Below are 16062 nucleotides of genomic sequence, written 5' to 3'. Positions count from 1 at the left end.
CCCATCGCGCATTGGCACGTCTACTACTTACACTTCGTCTGGTGTGAGATAGACAGTCGAAATTAACGCATTGAAAGGAATCGAGACGGATTTGTTCAGTGATTTCGTGCCGTTCGTATTCGTTCTGAAACAGTTGAAAATCAATGTGAAATTCACCTCTTAACGCCTGATTGGCTGTTCAAGAGTCTTTGACGAATCGACATCTCGTAAGGTGGTTTCACATTGTCTAATATATGTGTATATATATATATATTTGGTACATTTTCGTGGCGAGTAAAAACATTTCGGCCTTCTGACTAGCCCTCGGTGCACGTAGTCAGGTAGTTACGAATCGGCTCACTCAACGTCCTCGAATTCTCGTAAGAAAGTAAATATGGCGTTTGTAGTATTTTTAATTCTAAACGTGGGCAGCGACACTGGAAACTGAAACCGGCAAGCGTGGCAAAATAATATTCTGTATAATCGAAATGAACATATGATGTTTGATGCACTTCGTGAGCGTGTATGTTATTTATGCGTGTAGGTTAATTGCAATTCTTAACGGGTCGTCGTGTCGAATTATCCACTTGACCACGTATAAGCTTTCACATGCACGAATATTACCCGAAAGTTTTAACCCACACACGCAATAAAAAGCATGCACTTGACAGGGGCGTGACTCACGTGTTTCTCTCGAGATTCGACCCTACGGAACCGCTCGTAGTTAGTTTCTGTTCTATTGTCTTTGAGGACCTTCGACCACTGACCGCCCGTCAGCCGGCTCAAATAAACAGTTTCCAGTGTACGTTATAATCACGTCAAGATAAGTTCCTCTTGCATCCTGCCTGCTTCCTTCTACAATTCCGAGAATTTATTTTTAGTACACGGACTCACTCACGCGCGCACGCATACGACTACGTACGCGCTCGAGAGAACCGAGAACGCCTCCGCCGCGATTTCCGGTCGATGAGCGACGGCTTTGGATGCGATTTCGATTGAAAGTCGACTTCAAACTACTTATTGTTTGGACGCCGCGTTACGTCACTCCAGCGACCTTTTTCCCGTTGGATTGAAATTTCAAGTAGCAAACCGCGTCACTGATATCATCTGCAGCTGGCGCAGATACGAAAAGGTATTAGCTCGATCGAATCTGTGAGAAAATAATAGACCAAAGTAATGTTAAGAAATGAACACACCGAAATACTCACACCTAACCATAATGCATCCATGCACGTGTGTTTTCCCTCAGAGCGAAGAGATGGCGCCACCGTTCTGAATCACCCGTTCCTGGGCAGCCGTGCTGATAGAGAAAATGGCGGCGCGCAGGGCCGAAGCAGTCGCAGCGAGTAGGAGCAGCAGCAGCAGCAGCAGCAGCAGCAGCGAGAGTGACGAGTCGCGATATCAGTAGGGACTGGAAGTGAAGTTTAGTGAAGTGAAGTGAGCGACGGATCGGGCAGACACTCGGACAGACGGACAGGCGGACAGGCGAGGAAGTGAGTGCGCGTATTATTATGTCTCCCGTGTCCGAGTCCTCGGAACGGCTCCCTTTGTGTGAATCAGTGTAAAACAAGGCGCGAGACCCCGAAGGAAAGCTCGATGCACGAGACACGTACAAAATTGTGCGCGGGTTTAAGCAGCGTCGAAGCAGCGAGGACTTGCTAGCCCTTGTCGGAGGGTGTTAACCGGGGTACGAGACGGTGTTAAGCGGAGCGAAGAAGGCCGCAGGCAGCCGTGTTTTGTTTAAAATATGCGGGAATTCAAGGTAGTCGTCCTTGGCTCGGGCGGGGTAGGGAAGAGCGCGTTGACGGTACAATTCGTCTCGGGCCTCTTCATGGAGAAGTACGACCCAACAATCGAGGACTTTTACAGGAAGGAGATCGAGGTTGACAACTCGCCCTGCGTCCTCGAGATCCTCGACACCGCCGGCACCGAGCAGTTCGCCAGCATGCGCGACCTCTACATAAAAAACGGCCAGGGTTTCGTCGTCGTCTACAGCCTAACCAACCACCAGACCTTCCAGGACATCAAGGCGATGAAGGAGCTGATCACTCGTGTCAAGGGCACGGAGCGGGTGCCTGTCCTCCTGGTCGCCAACAAACTCGACCTTGAACATCAGCGCGAAGTCCCAACGACAGAGGGCAACGGCTTGGCCCAGCTTTGGGAATGTCCCTTCGTCGAAGCCTCCGCCAAGAATCGGACCAACGTCAACGAGATGTTCGCAGAGATCGTGAGGCAGATGAACTTCAGCCCCGAGAAGGAGCAGAAGAGATACTGTTGCTGCGCGATCCTCTAATACTTAATCAAAACCTTGGCCGAGCAGACTGAACGACGATAGGTAGATAGTTTTAGGTAATACACACACACACACACACACACACATATATATATGTTTAAGGTATAACTACCGAGACTCGGCCGAGTAGTTTCGAGCTGTGAATTAATACGATGAAAATTAATATGGATCAAGTGATGATGTTGTCTATTAACAATTTATAATAATAATAATAATAATAATTACTATAATTATTACCGTTTATATAAACTCAGTGACGCCGACGGTTGCACATTTCTATCCGCAGTTGAAAATAGAAGAGATCGGAGTCGACGATGACGAAGGAAGGCGTTTCGTATAGTGAAACTAACTGTAAACGGATATTTTAATACACCTATAATAATAGTATTATTATATGTGCATATGTACGGAGCACGACAAACTGTTACCGAATGCGTATTTTCGATAGGAAATTAAAGAAGAGATTGCGTCCTGAATTTTATTCAACAGGCAAATTGATGAGATTTTGAAATATGTGATCAAGTGATGCAACGGTGCTAAGTTTTGTGGGTCTAATGGGAAAATTTTTCAAAGCAAATAAAAACTAATTGGAGAAAAAAAAAAGAAACCAAAAACGGTATTGAACCCATTCTTCGATTGATAATACGTATTTTGTAGTGGTTTTCAACTATGTGCTCAGCAGCAGCAGCAACAATAGCAACAGCAACAGCAACAGCAACAGCAGCAGCCTTTCGACCGGTCGATATCTAAGATTTAAAGAAAATACACACAGTGCACCAATTTTTTTGGTAATTTTAAAGTTGGATTACAAAAGTATGTTTCTAATTGTAACTCGTTCCGATTATTTGTGTTTAAAAGATTTACCAATGTGGAGAATTTCATCTGTGCAAATTCTGATATTAAAATTTTTCAACCCATATCTGTTGGCCGGTGAGTTGCAGATACGTGTTCGTGTTCCACGAACCCATATTTTCAATACCGAACCTATTTTTCTACCATGATGAAAGTAACTTGAAAATTTTTGCTAAACTAGACTGTCTAGTATCGCAATGAAACATTGTTTCGGCAAAGTAATTTCATCATCTTGCAATTGACGAAATACGTATCTGCTACCGACTCACTCTGTGGTTGTATATGTATATGTAATATTCTTGTAATATATAGCAGAAATATAGGGAGGCGAACGAAAAGTGAATAAACCCGTCGTAGTTCTTTCGGCTTCAATGTTACATTTTACCGTATTAATCGCACCGACAAGAATGAGGCGAATGATCTGCAACAAGGACACGTTCGGCAGAAAATCGCTGGAGGAAAATCTTGACTGCCCGATAATTATCGCTACGTATCAACAGAACCCTGAGATGCAGTAGACGACTCGTGCTTTCTGCTCAATTAAAAGAAATAACATATGTAAAGGAAACAAAGTTCGAAACCGCTCTGTACTCGTACACGAGGGTCGTATTACTTGCAAATTAGGTGCTGAATTACCAGGGGGAGGGGGGAGGGGGGGGGGGGTGAAAGACAGGAAAGAAATGAGAAAAAAGCATTACCGCATCGAGTAAATGATAAAAAAAAAGAAAAAAAAAATTATAAATATACTAAGTAATAATAACAATAATAGTAGTAATAATAATAATAGTGATAACAATAACAAGATCAATAATTATTATAATGATAATATAGATACACGAACAACAATATGGTACATGATAATACGTGGAATGTCGTTGCTTTACATATGCGAATGCAGGTCTCTTTTTTTTTTTTTTTTTTTTTTTTTTTTTTTTTTTTTTTTTTTTTTTTTAATACCATTCGTTAAGGGTTTGTCGAGGAAAAGAATTTAAGAAAATGTAAAAATGAAAATATTGCTCCCATATAGTTATTAGTGATAGGGTTGTGTGTAATTTTCTTGTGTGACCAAACTCATCTTGTACAACAGTTTAATATCGCTTGGATACTATAGCAAGTCATTATATTAGCTCAATTTAATATTTAATAATTCATTAAATTCAATTAACAAAGTCGCCATTGTTACACCCTACCCTTATTATAAATTTTACTTTATATTTTCATTCTTTTTCATAATGCTCGCCAATAATATTTCAGGCTATCCTTTCTTTCTTTCACATATCGTAGTTATCCTTTCTGGGTGTTGTGTATACTTGCCTAGGATACGCCACCTCCCAACAATATTTGCACCTAATCGATGCCTGGCCGTCATTGAATCCAGATTCATTATTTCATTCTTAAACGCTTTTACTTTATTTTATATCCAACTTTATTTTACTGCGAGTTCTTTGATTTCGATTTAAACTCACGAACACTTGTCGTTTGATCAAGTTTTAAATATCTGAGTAAGCGACGTCGTTGTAATCTTTTAAACAGCACCGTAGAATTCTATCTTTCCTTTTATTTTTCTCACTCTAATGCAAAGGCCTGTTCAACGTTTATTGAAAAACTCCGTCACTTAATAGTTATAGCTTTAGTAAACAAAAAGTTAGCTTGTTGATGTTTTTCATTTATTAACTTTTTTCTTTTTTTTTTCTCTCTCTCTTTTCCGGCAAGTTTATAAATTAAATATGGCTCACCGATTCAAAACAAAAGTCATACGGATAGATCTCCAAGTAATCAATACTCAAAATATCTATTTATATATTTGTACATGAAACTGTTTAGTGCTAAGTAGCTTTACCCAAGTCGAAAGAAATGGCATAATATTTTTCTAAACATACTTACTATGGTCACAAATCAAGACATCATTTTAGGGAAATTATTTAATCGTACTTGGGGAGCTATCGACGTTGTTCTATGTCTAAAGTGTTCTAAATCAAATTGAAAACCACGCGCGTGCGTCAGCCAGCATATCACCTCGGAAGGACCAGAATTTCTTTTGTGATCCCATTTTTTCTTAATCATAAATTCTTACGTATATTGAAAAATATATGACGAATGAAGAAAAATAACAACAAAACGCTCGTAATTATTACACAACTTGGTACGTGAAAGCAAGTTTGTTGTTACGAAACTAATCGCGAATGACACTGATGAATTAGTAAATTAGCTAATGAAACGAAAGAAAAAGAGATTTGAAAACAAATGAAGAAAAAGAAACAACACCACAATTTAGATATATATCGGCCTTTCAGTACTACCTGCGTATAATATTGAGTACGAAATATGTTATATTTTTTACAATGTGAAGAATCTGTAAATATTATAGTGTCAAATTATATACATATATACGTATTATACAAATACGTATTTATGTATATATATATTATATAATAAAAATAATTATCTCGGATGTGGGAAGAAGAACAGTGAATAATACGCGGTGTAAAATTGTGCACAATTTTATTGCTCAAGTTGTTTATTTCGAAGCATCTCGCTTCACGTTTCTTTTTTTTTTTTATGCATCAACTTCCTTCCGATTATTAACTGCGATTAAGCCTTTCAGAATTGTTTTGCAGTTACAGTGGAGGAGTAATCTTACTTTAAACGCTAAGATTCTCAACGTAATGGAAAAAATTTCAATCCTTTTTAGCGTTTTATAAATTATAAAGTATTTTGCATTTCGTTTGCATTGTCTGATTTGTCGATTAATTATTTCCATGTCTTCCTACTCGTTATTTAATTCTAGACCAATGATATAATTTTGAATATTATGCTGCTTCCTGATTGTACATAATAATATATTTGAGCGCTGGTTTATTCTGATTAAAATTATGTTTGAGTTAAGTGCAGCATTTAAGGATTGATTTCGAGCAAGCATTTGCCCAAAATGGACGAATATCTATTCGCAACACTGTGTAATCAGCTAATTATGGTTTACTCTTCAGTGCACAATTTTCTACCGTGCATACATTTTTTCACATTTTTTATCATTAACCATTGTAATGGCATTTTGGCAATATCGCACAAATATAATATAGAATGAAACAAACCAAGTTTTGCAGTGGTTGTTAATTTTTTTTGCAATTTTCAGTAATACCTTACACAACTTTTATCTGTTTGTAAAAATTTTTTTTTTTTCTTTACCAATAATTTCCAATTACATGAATTTCAATAATGAAACAGTTAAAGGATCCTTTCTTTATTGTACGTGTATCCACACACATCTTGAAGCAAAAAAATTAATTTGTTAATATTGAAACTCAGTTCCGATCAATTATGTATTTATTTAACATAGGTTTATTTTTACAAACAGATATTCGTTTTCGTTATCATTGGCGAAGTGGTAATTTCTGATTGTGAATAACAACCATATACCGTATCTGTGCAATACACGTATTGAAATGCAATAACACTCTTGTTCTCATAATGGTTTGTTTTTATTTAGATACATTTATTGTATGTATACACAACATTTAATCGGTTGTCGCAGAGTTCGACCAACTGTTGCTCACATTTTAAATCCTCTTAGGTTCATTATTTTTCAAAAAAGTTTACACGAGTCAAGAAAAAAGTTACGTTAATATTTCTTATCTTGTTCAAAAGTTTGCATGCGGGATAATTATTTTTTATTTTATTTTTTTTAATTGTTTTTCCTATGTTCTCGAACACGATTCACATTTCAGAAAAATTCTTCGTTTTCGTTTTATCGAATCTCATATCCTCCGGAAATTTCACAATGAAATTCAAGCAACAGTTGATTCACATTTCTTGTAACCACCCGAATTTCCTATTACGGCGTACGGTGCTTAAATCTCAATACTTTACAAATAATACATGTAAAAAATGATACGTCACATGGTTCAGTTATGGTTTTATTTTTACGGATCTGTCATATCTGACTAGAGATTTGACCGATAGCAAAAGAAAATATCATATCTAACATTGAATAGAATTTCTTTGGCAGCAGTAATTATTTCATGATTACATACCACCTGTACTAGTTTCATGAACGGTTTATACAAAAGAATTAATTGTCTGCACAAGCTCTGCTGTTACGAATACTACTGGCTGCGGGTATGAATTGGAAATATTTCGTTCGTTGGACATGTGTTAAATACAGCTACATTCAAGGTCAAGAAATGAGCTAAGTTTAGCCACAATCGAACTTTAGACTATACATATGCACTTTTAATATTATCTGCGTTTCATCGGCTCTTCTCATCAGGCTGCAGCTGTAACGAGGCAATTATCCTGCTTTGAAGTATACTGTAGACGAAGCATTCTTCGAACGTTACTTTACAACCAATAGCTCAGAGTGTTAGGCAAAGGAAAGCAAGATAATGGGGTGAGATAAGAAGGAAAGCTGATAGTGGTTTCCCATACAATGACGAGATGAATTATCGACGGTAAGTATTCTTTTTTTTTCCTGTGTTCAATCTAACAATTTTTACGCTCTTCGAACACTTTAACACAGCTTTGTTCTCTTTCTTTCCCTACGACGGAAACAATAATATCGAATGGTATGTGAAAATGGATGTGATGACAAATGCAGGAGTTGACGGTAGTTTAGTTCGATCGCCAGGAGGTGACGTTTCTACTAACAACATGTCTGTGTGATGTCGGGTATAATTTTTTTTTCAATCTTTGATAAAAACAAACTTTGCTCAGCGTTGGGCAAGTCTGTACAGATCGAAATCAGCTTCCAATTGACACAAAATCGTAAAGTGGATAATGATGTAGCATTTTTATCCGATATATGACTCTCATAACTGCACAGACACTCATCTCCAAATTCGCAAACAGCTTTAACCAGTTTTCTAATCAGTCCATATGAGTACATTTTAGTACGAGCAAGAATATTTATTTTCGTTTTAAGCGATTCGGATAAATGTGATGGAAGAATTGAATTTAGATGCAAAACGCTTATAGCAGTGACTAGGCTCTTCTGCACCGACTCGTAGTCGTTCATTTGATCGATACTGATAAGCCATAATGTAAGTTTTCCCAAGCTTTTGACGAGTGACGTTATCTTCTGAATTACACATTTCCAAGATTCTAACTGATGATGTGAAATCAAGTAATGACTACACGCTCTTGTCGTAGATAGAGAAAGATTAGCATAAGCATCTAGTTCGTTCTTCCATCCAAAGTCGTTCCAATTCATTATTATCGCATCTTTTGCAAACCTCAGGTACTCGAATTCTGTACACTCCAATATTACATGCTGCAAGAAATCTCGACATTGAATACCGTGTGTAATAAAGAACTCATCCATGCATGTGCTGCAACTCTCAATAGTTTTTGACCTGTTCATGACGCAATAACATCGCATTTTATATTCCTGCAGAACCTGACCTGAGATTATGTTATTTTGTATCCATTTCCATTGCGAAGTAAAGTAAATTGTGTCCAGAGGTTGTAGTATAGCCTCCAGCTTCTGCATGGAAGAATCTCTGCCGTTAATACCAAGAGAATTCACCTGACCCTCGGTGAAGAGCCTAATTGTCCTTGTCAGGCAATTTAGTGCTTCTTCTTTGCCGCTTATTGGGAGATTAATATTTCTACGCAAGGAACCTGTCTGTACAGCTAAAACATAAATTAATTCTTCAGTCCTCAGTTTTGGAGTCAGTTGATCCTTCACGTTTCGTATGCTGGCGAGCATTGAATTCATGTTTGGAAAAATGATTTCTCTTCTCAAACATGGGATAAATATGTCGTTCAGAAGATCATCGGCCAAAATGAGATTTCTCTCTGTTACGATGTGTACAAATTCTATGAATTTCTTACTATTCCAAGCTGTATTTTCACTGCAAATTGACACTAGGGTAGTCGAGAAAATCGAGCAATGATCGGCATCGCGAATTTTCATTATTGGTGACAAATTACAGAGATCTTCTGGCAATACAACGCAATTCCTGTATTCCAGGCAACCAATAGCAGCTTTTATCAAAACTTTTAAAACTTCTCTAGGATTCTGAAGAATAAAAAATAAGATAATCCGGAGTGAGGTATTGTTTGAACACAATGCCCCACCATTGTTAACATAATTTTGTAAGTCAGACGCAAAGTTTACCGACTCTAGTACTATACATGCGTCGTGAACCAGAATAAATTCCACAACAATTTCTACCATATCTACCATCTTCTGACCGAGCAATATTTTCATTGCTACGGTGTATATTTGAGTACAAAGTTCCTCGTCCTTAGGGGTCATATTGAGAAATTCTATGGTATTATTAAGTACGCTTAAACATTCATGTTTATCAATTAATGCACTATTTTTATCCAGGCATGAAATAGCTACAGTATCCCATTCTGTAAATCTCTTGATTAAGTTCCTCAAGCATTCTCTATCGCCTTGCTCCACCTTCCCAATCAGCTCCTGCAGGCTCATTGATAATGGCGTGTCAGGCTGGCTAGACAATTGCCGCAGGCAATCTACAACGTTGCTATATTTCTGCGCCTCGTCGCTAGTCTCAAAATATTCTATAAAATAGTAACAAGCTAGTCCAACTGCGCGCTGCATTGTTATCGATCTATCGTCTTCGTAGTCAATGTCTGCCCATCCTAAGTAAACATGCATGTCAATTTTTTTAACATGTTCGAGTAGCACGTGAAATAATTCTTGGGTAAGATCGTCTATAGCCGATGCTACAACATCCGGATCAAGTCTGGCTGTGAAATTTCGCCCAAATGTCACTCCATATAACTTTGCTGACTCTTCATTCATTTGTGAAGAAATATTTTTCATTTTTCTGCACGTAAGGCATTCCTTTATCGCATCCAGAAGGCTGATCAGTGTCCAGCCGCACCGTTTATATTTAACAGGCTGCGTCGATTCTCCGCTGTTTTTAATCTGGAGTCCAGCAAGCAGAGAAAGAAGTTCTTGGACGCTTCCAACAAATGTTTTCAAGCTCATCTCTGGCTCGAGTACCTGAGTGTGTCGGTGTGTCACTAAAAGAAGCTTTTTGTAGCAGCTAACGATCACTTTCAAGACAAAGTCAAACGCTCGCTGGAAATCTGTGTCCACGCATCTGTGCAATACGTCAAGTATTTCGGTGCACAAATCCATCGGAAGGTGAGGAAAAGAGTTGCATAATATTTCGTTGTAGTTAAGGGCCCGAAGTATTTCGATGAACAAATAAGGAGACAATGGAGGGCACATATTTACCAAATGTCCATTGACTTCGTCATCGCAAAAATGTTCTTGTACTTTGAAGTTGGTGTTGAGTAGTAGAAATTTGAAGGACTTGATGGACCTCTCGTCAAGTATGACGGTCGAGTCTGTGTCATGTTTTTTCCTAGCAGTATCTAGTATGGTTTTTATTGAAGTACAAATATCTGTTATTTGCGCCACATTTGCTGCTGTCGTTCGAGAAGTCAGAAACCTCAGTGTCTCATATTCTCTATCCCTCTTCATCAGATAGGCTTGGATTTTGGTGTAGACTTCGTCCATGACGAATTACCTGAAACATTTTCGAATTATTGTGCGCCCAATTAATCAGCTTTCATTTTTTCACACTGTATCGGAATAGTTTTGGAAATCGTTGCAATTTAATTGTGTGTTAAACCTGCGAGAACACAAGATTTATTTCAAAAATTTTTTTTTTAAGTTATCAATAGACCTACGGTCTACTCTGCAATTCCAACCTTCAAGCACAATTAACCGGCTGATGGCAGTTTGTAAGCGATATATACATATATATACATGTTAGGGAGCGATGACAGCTCTTAGACCATCGATATATTCATAGATTATATACTCTAATGTAAAAACTATTACCTTACAAGCTACTGAAATATTGGGATTGTGACTTTGCAATGCGTAGTCTGGTGTGAAAAAATTAAACTAATGCAACCAGACTGACAGGTGACCGTTGACCCTATTTTTCGCGTTGGATAATGGAATAGATATATTATTGATTACGTTAAATTAATTTATATGACATGAGTAATTTGAAACCTCAAGAATTACGATTTGCCAACATTAAAATTTAAAACTCAAGTTATGTGGTAATAAAATGGCGGCGATAACCAGGCTATGACGTCATGAGGACATTTTCCAATTAATAGAACATCCGCTGACTATAAAGCTATGGTTGCATTCCGAAATTAGCTCCCAGTGCTATCGGCAATCTCTTATCTCTTTTGCGCTGCCGAGTTTGTGACTAGCTCTGTCTCTGTCCTAGGGAGTTTTCAGCACTGCCAGCTAGTTTCGGAATGCACCCAATAAGTTGTCAGTTTGACTCGCAAATAGGCAACTTTTATTTATCTACGAACGTCATTTGACAGACAACCACTGGATGATCGCGTTTACTGGGAGGTTACATAATACATATAGTTGTTTACATCATTTCTGTAGGGACGTGAGGCCCCTGGTGGATTTTCGCTGTACTACATTAAAATGATCACCACCTCTCATACTACATACATCGTGGATGACGGTCGATGTGACATGTGACAAAATCCAAATCAGAATGTGTACCGTATCCCGAAACTTATTGCGTATGAACAAACTGTTGAGAGTTTCATCCTTTTCACGAAGAGTGGTTGAAACTAGACGTTTGATACACTTAGAAAAAAAATTGAACACATACAACGATCCTGTAAACGATCGACAGCCGGAAAAGCTGCCGTCGTCAGTCGAGGAGGAGCATCACAAACATAACCTCACTGGAATTGTTCCTCCGAAGTACAAAGTCTTTCGTGACGAAGATTCGCCAATCATTTTCGATGTGGATGAAGAACGAGCAAAGATATACCTTGAAGACATTGTTACACCTCAAGAGGAACCCGACATATTTGAAGGGCTTAATTTGAACCGTAAGATTTTAGTACTAGCGGCTGTCTTACAACTGCTTAGGAACACATATTTTGTCTATCGATGAGGCTATTCGCACCACAGAGTGAACCTACACGGGTCACTTTGTATACTCGATGTGTCTGTATGTCCTGAATTTTCTGATTGTCATAAATTGTTACGAGTTTGGCATCCGATAGGTAGCTGAAATTTCAAGTTTGAAAAAAGAACTCTAATCATCGGGTCTTGAATGTAAATTAAATTTGGTAAGGTATTCAAAAGCATGGAACGTTGAACATGAGCTCAGTTACTCCGCCGATCTATATTCGTCTATCCTCAGAATTCAAAATAAGCAAAAACCCCCAAAACTTGAATAATCGAGTAAACTTGATTGATCAAAATATCTAATACCATATAGGAAATGGATCTCCATTAAAATATAACACATTTTTGTATGATTTACAGACGCGTTGCGTACGATTGCGTTCACCAATTACTGTACGAAAATGTGTACGGAATGACCCTAGAATAGGTTCATTCGATAGGGCGATTACACTCAGCATTTGTGCACATTTGCTCTTCCGATCGCAACATCAATAAATATTCATGCATTGTATTGTGACAAGGGCAAGTGTACATGGGTTTACCCTTACCAAACGAAACAGCTTTTTTTATTCCTAGTCGACTTAAATTCATTTATTTCAAATGTCGATGAATACTTGATTGAACATCTTGTGTGGCGAGCATAGAAAAGTTGCTTATGGATGTCGGTGAGCTAATAATTGATACTTTTTATTGACTTCACTACAAAATAGTCGCATGTTGAATATTTATCAGTTCAACATATTTATGAGCTCGCAATGTTTGCTCTGATAAAAAAAGAAAGTAAGAAATACTGAAATCGTAACAAAAATTTAGCTTTCAATCACTCCAAATTCTTTCAAAATGATAAAAAAATATGGTAGTTTTGTTCGATTTCATTTGATAATGCCTCATTGTATTCAGAAGAATGTTTTGTACAATCAGACTGAAACTTCGTTTTTATGATGTAAGCATTGTCAAGTAATCAATTTTACAACACTCCTGATGTTAAATATGATTAACAAATGGCAATTCTGAATTAGCTACTGCAAAACAGGAACATCTGTTTTAGTAAATTTTTAGAAAATAATCTCCTAAATAAAACAACCATCTGAATAGAACGTAACTCCCAGAGATTTTTCATTGTTTTTAAAGTCATTTTAAATTAAACTCCAATATTTGAGCTTTGGCTTATGATTTCAATGCATTTTGTTTATGTATTTTTTAAGAAATTATCATTCCTTACGGACAATTATCAATTTAGTATTATCAGTCTCCAGATCACGACTGTCTTGTAGTATGACACTGAACTCGGCAGGTAATCCGCAGCAGATAATATGTATAAAAAACTTTCAGGAGGCGAGCAAATGACGAAACACGGTGGTATTGTCCAGGGAATTCTCCCTAAATATATTTCTGGGTATTTTATCATTTGCTTACGACCTGGAAGTCTTGGACACAGATTACCGGCTTACTATCATCTGCTATTTTTGGCATCATTCTTGTAGTAAAATTATAAATAGTGTCGATTTTTGACTCATCGACGTCATTCAAGTTTACCGCATTTCATGACTGATCAAAGTTGGTAGGGTTGAAATAACGAATTGTTGAAAAAAATCTACCATTCTACAGTTTTAGAATGACTTTAAAAAAGTTACTTTTCCAAAATCCAAGCAGTTTGTTGCTGTATTACGATCAATTGATTTTCACATAATCACAAAGTTGTAAAATAATGAGTTTTCCTAAAAACTCAGTGTTTCAACAAGGCTGCAAACTTCAACATCGTATTCAAATGAAATATATACATAGAATCCGATTACTTCAAATCAGTAGGGTTTAAGAAACGTCACAAAAATAACAAGATTTCTAATACTTCATGAATACCAATTTATCAGCATGCGTTTATGTTTCCACAGATGGTATTACTGGAGTCTATGAACTTGACGACCTGGTGGATCTCCTCCGCAAAAACAATGTTATGGAATTATTTGTGGCCGCTGTGCCACCTGAGCTTGCCTACGTCGATTATGTTGTTGTAGTAACAGGTAGATCGTCGAAGCACATGAAGGCAACGGCGGAAATAGTTCGTAGAGTTTTCAAGAAGAAAAGGCACTCCACGGATCCAGTGCCGAGAATCGAGGGGAAAAACTGCAAAGACTGGATTGCTATGGACCTAGGTCAGTAGCTAATATCTGTTTTGTTTGTTTCGAACCTCTACGTTCTTATCCGTTGGACAGTGATTGCACTGGAAATGCTAAGGATGTGATGAGTTTGAAATTTCTCGAAGAAGTCGGAGCAGAGTTGAGAAATTTCGTGCCAAATGATCGCGTTTGTAATTGAAAAATACGGATGTACAGAATTGTTTGCAATTCAGTTCTATACGAGATAATATATCACAAATGACCCTAATCGGAAAGAACAGTGCTATGCAGAGCTCATTTTCATTTGGTACTAAGAACCATGTTTTCCCGTTGTGGTAAAAAATAAAAATAGTTGAGGACTGTGTAGCGGCCGCAAGTAAAAATTTTCTTTAGCGTGCATTGTCATAATAGAAGTTTTTTTATGTCTCGTTTGTAGAAACGAATTTTTTCCAACATCTGCTTGGAAAGTTCGATTTTCAAAGTCTATGGAGCGAGCGTCAAGTGTCCCATTTCCGAACAGTGCAGCGAATGCGTACTTTCAAATAACTAAATCTTACACACTGTGTCATTGAGTATGAGTTACTTATCCTCAATTTTACCCGTTGTAAGTGGTACCTCCGATTTTTCTAAAATCAAACTTTCCTTCACAGTTGTTGGAAAAAAAAGCGTGTGACACAATATGCGGGTCAGCGATATCTGACTCGTACAATTACAGTGCTCGCATTGGCTCATGCAGTGTTCGCACTAGCACTTCTGGGATTTCAGCATTTGCCTTTGGCTCGTGTCGCCAACTCGGGATTCATTGGAAATCGTCCACTTTCCGCACTTGTAACACAATATACTATTATTTAATATTCTTGACTGTTTTTTCGAAATTTTTCAATACAATCTTTTTGGTGATAGAATCGATTTTTTTTTATTTTTTTTTAATTCTACCAACATTCCTCTTGAATCATTCAACTTTCTGCAGTGCATTCTGCATGGTATAGTTTCCTTTTTTGGATTTAAAATTTTGACATCGAAAAATAATGCGGAATTTCTTCATTTGTTTAAAATTACTTTTTATTTTTTTTTTTCTCGTATTTGTCATGAGGAAGTCTGAATTTTTTTGTTTATTCATCTCTTACTTGTCAAGTACGTTTTTCTTCTGTAGGCATAGTTATCGATTTTCACCATGAGTTGGTCAAAATTCGAGGTGAAGTGCTTACGTACCACAAATCTCGCATTGTGTCTTTTACTCTTACTAACACAAGTGAAAATGACTTACATGCAATTGTCCTAATAAAATAAGCATTCTTAGTTCCAACAGCACTGAAATTTCCATCCTCGTGACCTTTTCGACTTTTTCTTAGTCAATTCTCTTGACATCCGATAAATTTTGTAAAAGTTCTCGAATTGCTGACACATTCGTGAGATTTCACTTTTCTTCAAATTCTGATCACATCATTTGTGCCTAACGAAGTTCAAAATTTTTTTTGCAAATTTGGACAAAATTTTGGGAAACCATAAAAATCGTAGGCGATTGAATCAATTATACTCAACTGATATTCAAAATTCCTTTATTTAAAAATTTCGCCAGTTTCATCGTTCCTCTATGTTTTCAGGAAACTTAGCGCTGCACATTTTCTCTCAGCAGGCAAGGAAGGTGTACGACCTCGAAACGTTGTGGGCCGTTGGTTCTAAATATGATGATCAGTCCAATATGCCCATAGATGAACCGATCGGTTTACTGCAAAAGCACTCCTTCTTGGATGGCTTACAACCAGCTGAGATCAGCAACTGACTTTAAACAATGTACATAAAGCTAGAAATAATATAATTGATAAATTGATAGAAAAAAAAAACAAAAGAAACTAAAAAAACGTGCTTTACTC

At 37.3% G+C, this 16062-nt stretch overlaps 4 protein-coding genes across 6 annotated transcripts in view; 2 read left to right on the top strand and 2 right to left on the bottom strand.

Moving 5' to 3' along the window:
- The window catches only part of LOC124411723 (phospholipid scramblase 1), a 39715-nt gene extending 38824 nt beyond the window's left edge, over nucleotides 1-891 (bottom strand). The window contains exon 1 of one of the 2 annotated variants that reach the window (XM_046891041.1): nucleotides 664-891. The gene's annotated coding sequence lies outside the window, so the exon portion shown is untranslated. The remainder of the gene's footprint in view (nucleotides 1-663) is intronic. The other variant, XM_046891040.1, reaches the window with a different exon arrangement.
- A 460-nt stretch (nucleotides 892-1351) lies between these two features.
- Nucleotides 1352-3787, top strand: LOC124411726 (ras-related protein Rap-2a). Of its 2 annotated transcripts, none has more exons than XM_046891045.1 (2): nucleotides 1352-2328; nucleotides 2559-3787. In XM_046891045.1, exon 1 carries the CDS (start codon nucleotides 1727-1729, stop codon nucleotides 2270-2272), a length of 546 nt encoding a protein of 181 aa, XP_046747001.1. In that variant the 5' UTR covers nucleotides 1352-1726; the 3' UTR covers nucleotides 2273-2328; nucleotides 2559-3787. The 2 variants fall into 2 exon arrangements, with proteins under 2 accessions (XP_046747001.1, XP_046747000.1); XM_046891044.1 differs by having other exon boundaries at nucleotides 2527-3787.
- A 2971-nt stretch (nucleotides 3788-6758) lies between these two features.
- LOC124411722 lies at nucleotides 6759-10860 on the bottom strand. Its single transcript, XM_046891038.1, has 2 exons — nucleotides 10817-10860; nucleotides 6759-10632 (listed from the first exon to the last, which is right to left on the bottom strand). Exon 2 carries the CDS (start codon nucleotides 10620-10622, stop codon nucleotides 7764-7766), a length of 2859 nt encoding a protein of 952 aa, XP_046746994.1. The 5' UTR covers nucleotides 10623-10632; nucleotides 10817-10860; the 3' UTR covers nucleotides 6759-7763.
- Nucleotides 10861-11614: 754 nt separating this feature from the next.
- LOC124411724 lies at nucleotides 11615-16021 on the top strand. Its single transcript, XM_046891043.1, has 3 exons — nucleotides 11615-11989; nucleotides 13964-14224; nucleotides 15793-16021. The coding sequence occupies exons 1-3, from the start codon at nucleotides 11644-11646 to the stop codon at nucleotides 15969-15971; spliced, it is 786 nt and encodes a 261-aa protein (XP_046746999.1). The 5' UTR covers nucleotides 11615-11643; the 3' UTR covers nucleotides 15972-16021.
- The last annotated feature ends 41 nt before the right edge of the window (nucleotides 16022-16062 follow it).

The sequence above is a fragment of the Diprion similis genome, chromosome 10 (assembly GCF_021155765.1).
Source record: "Diprion similis isolate iyDipSimi1 chromosome 10, iyDipSimi1.1, whole genome shotgun sequence".
Classification (NCBI taxonomy): domain Eukaryota; kingdom Metazoa; phylum Arthropoda; class Insecta; order Hymenoptera; family Diprionidae; genus Diprion; species Diprion similis.
The sequence above is the reverse complement of the archived record's forward strand: the minus strand, read 5'-3'. Positions and strand labels throughout refer to the sequence as shown.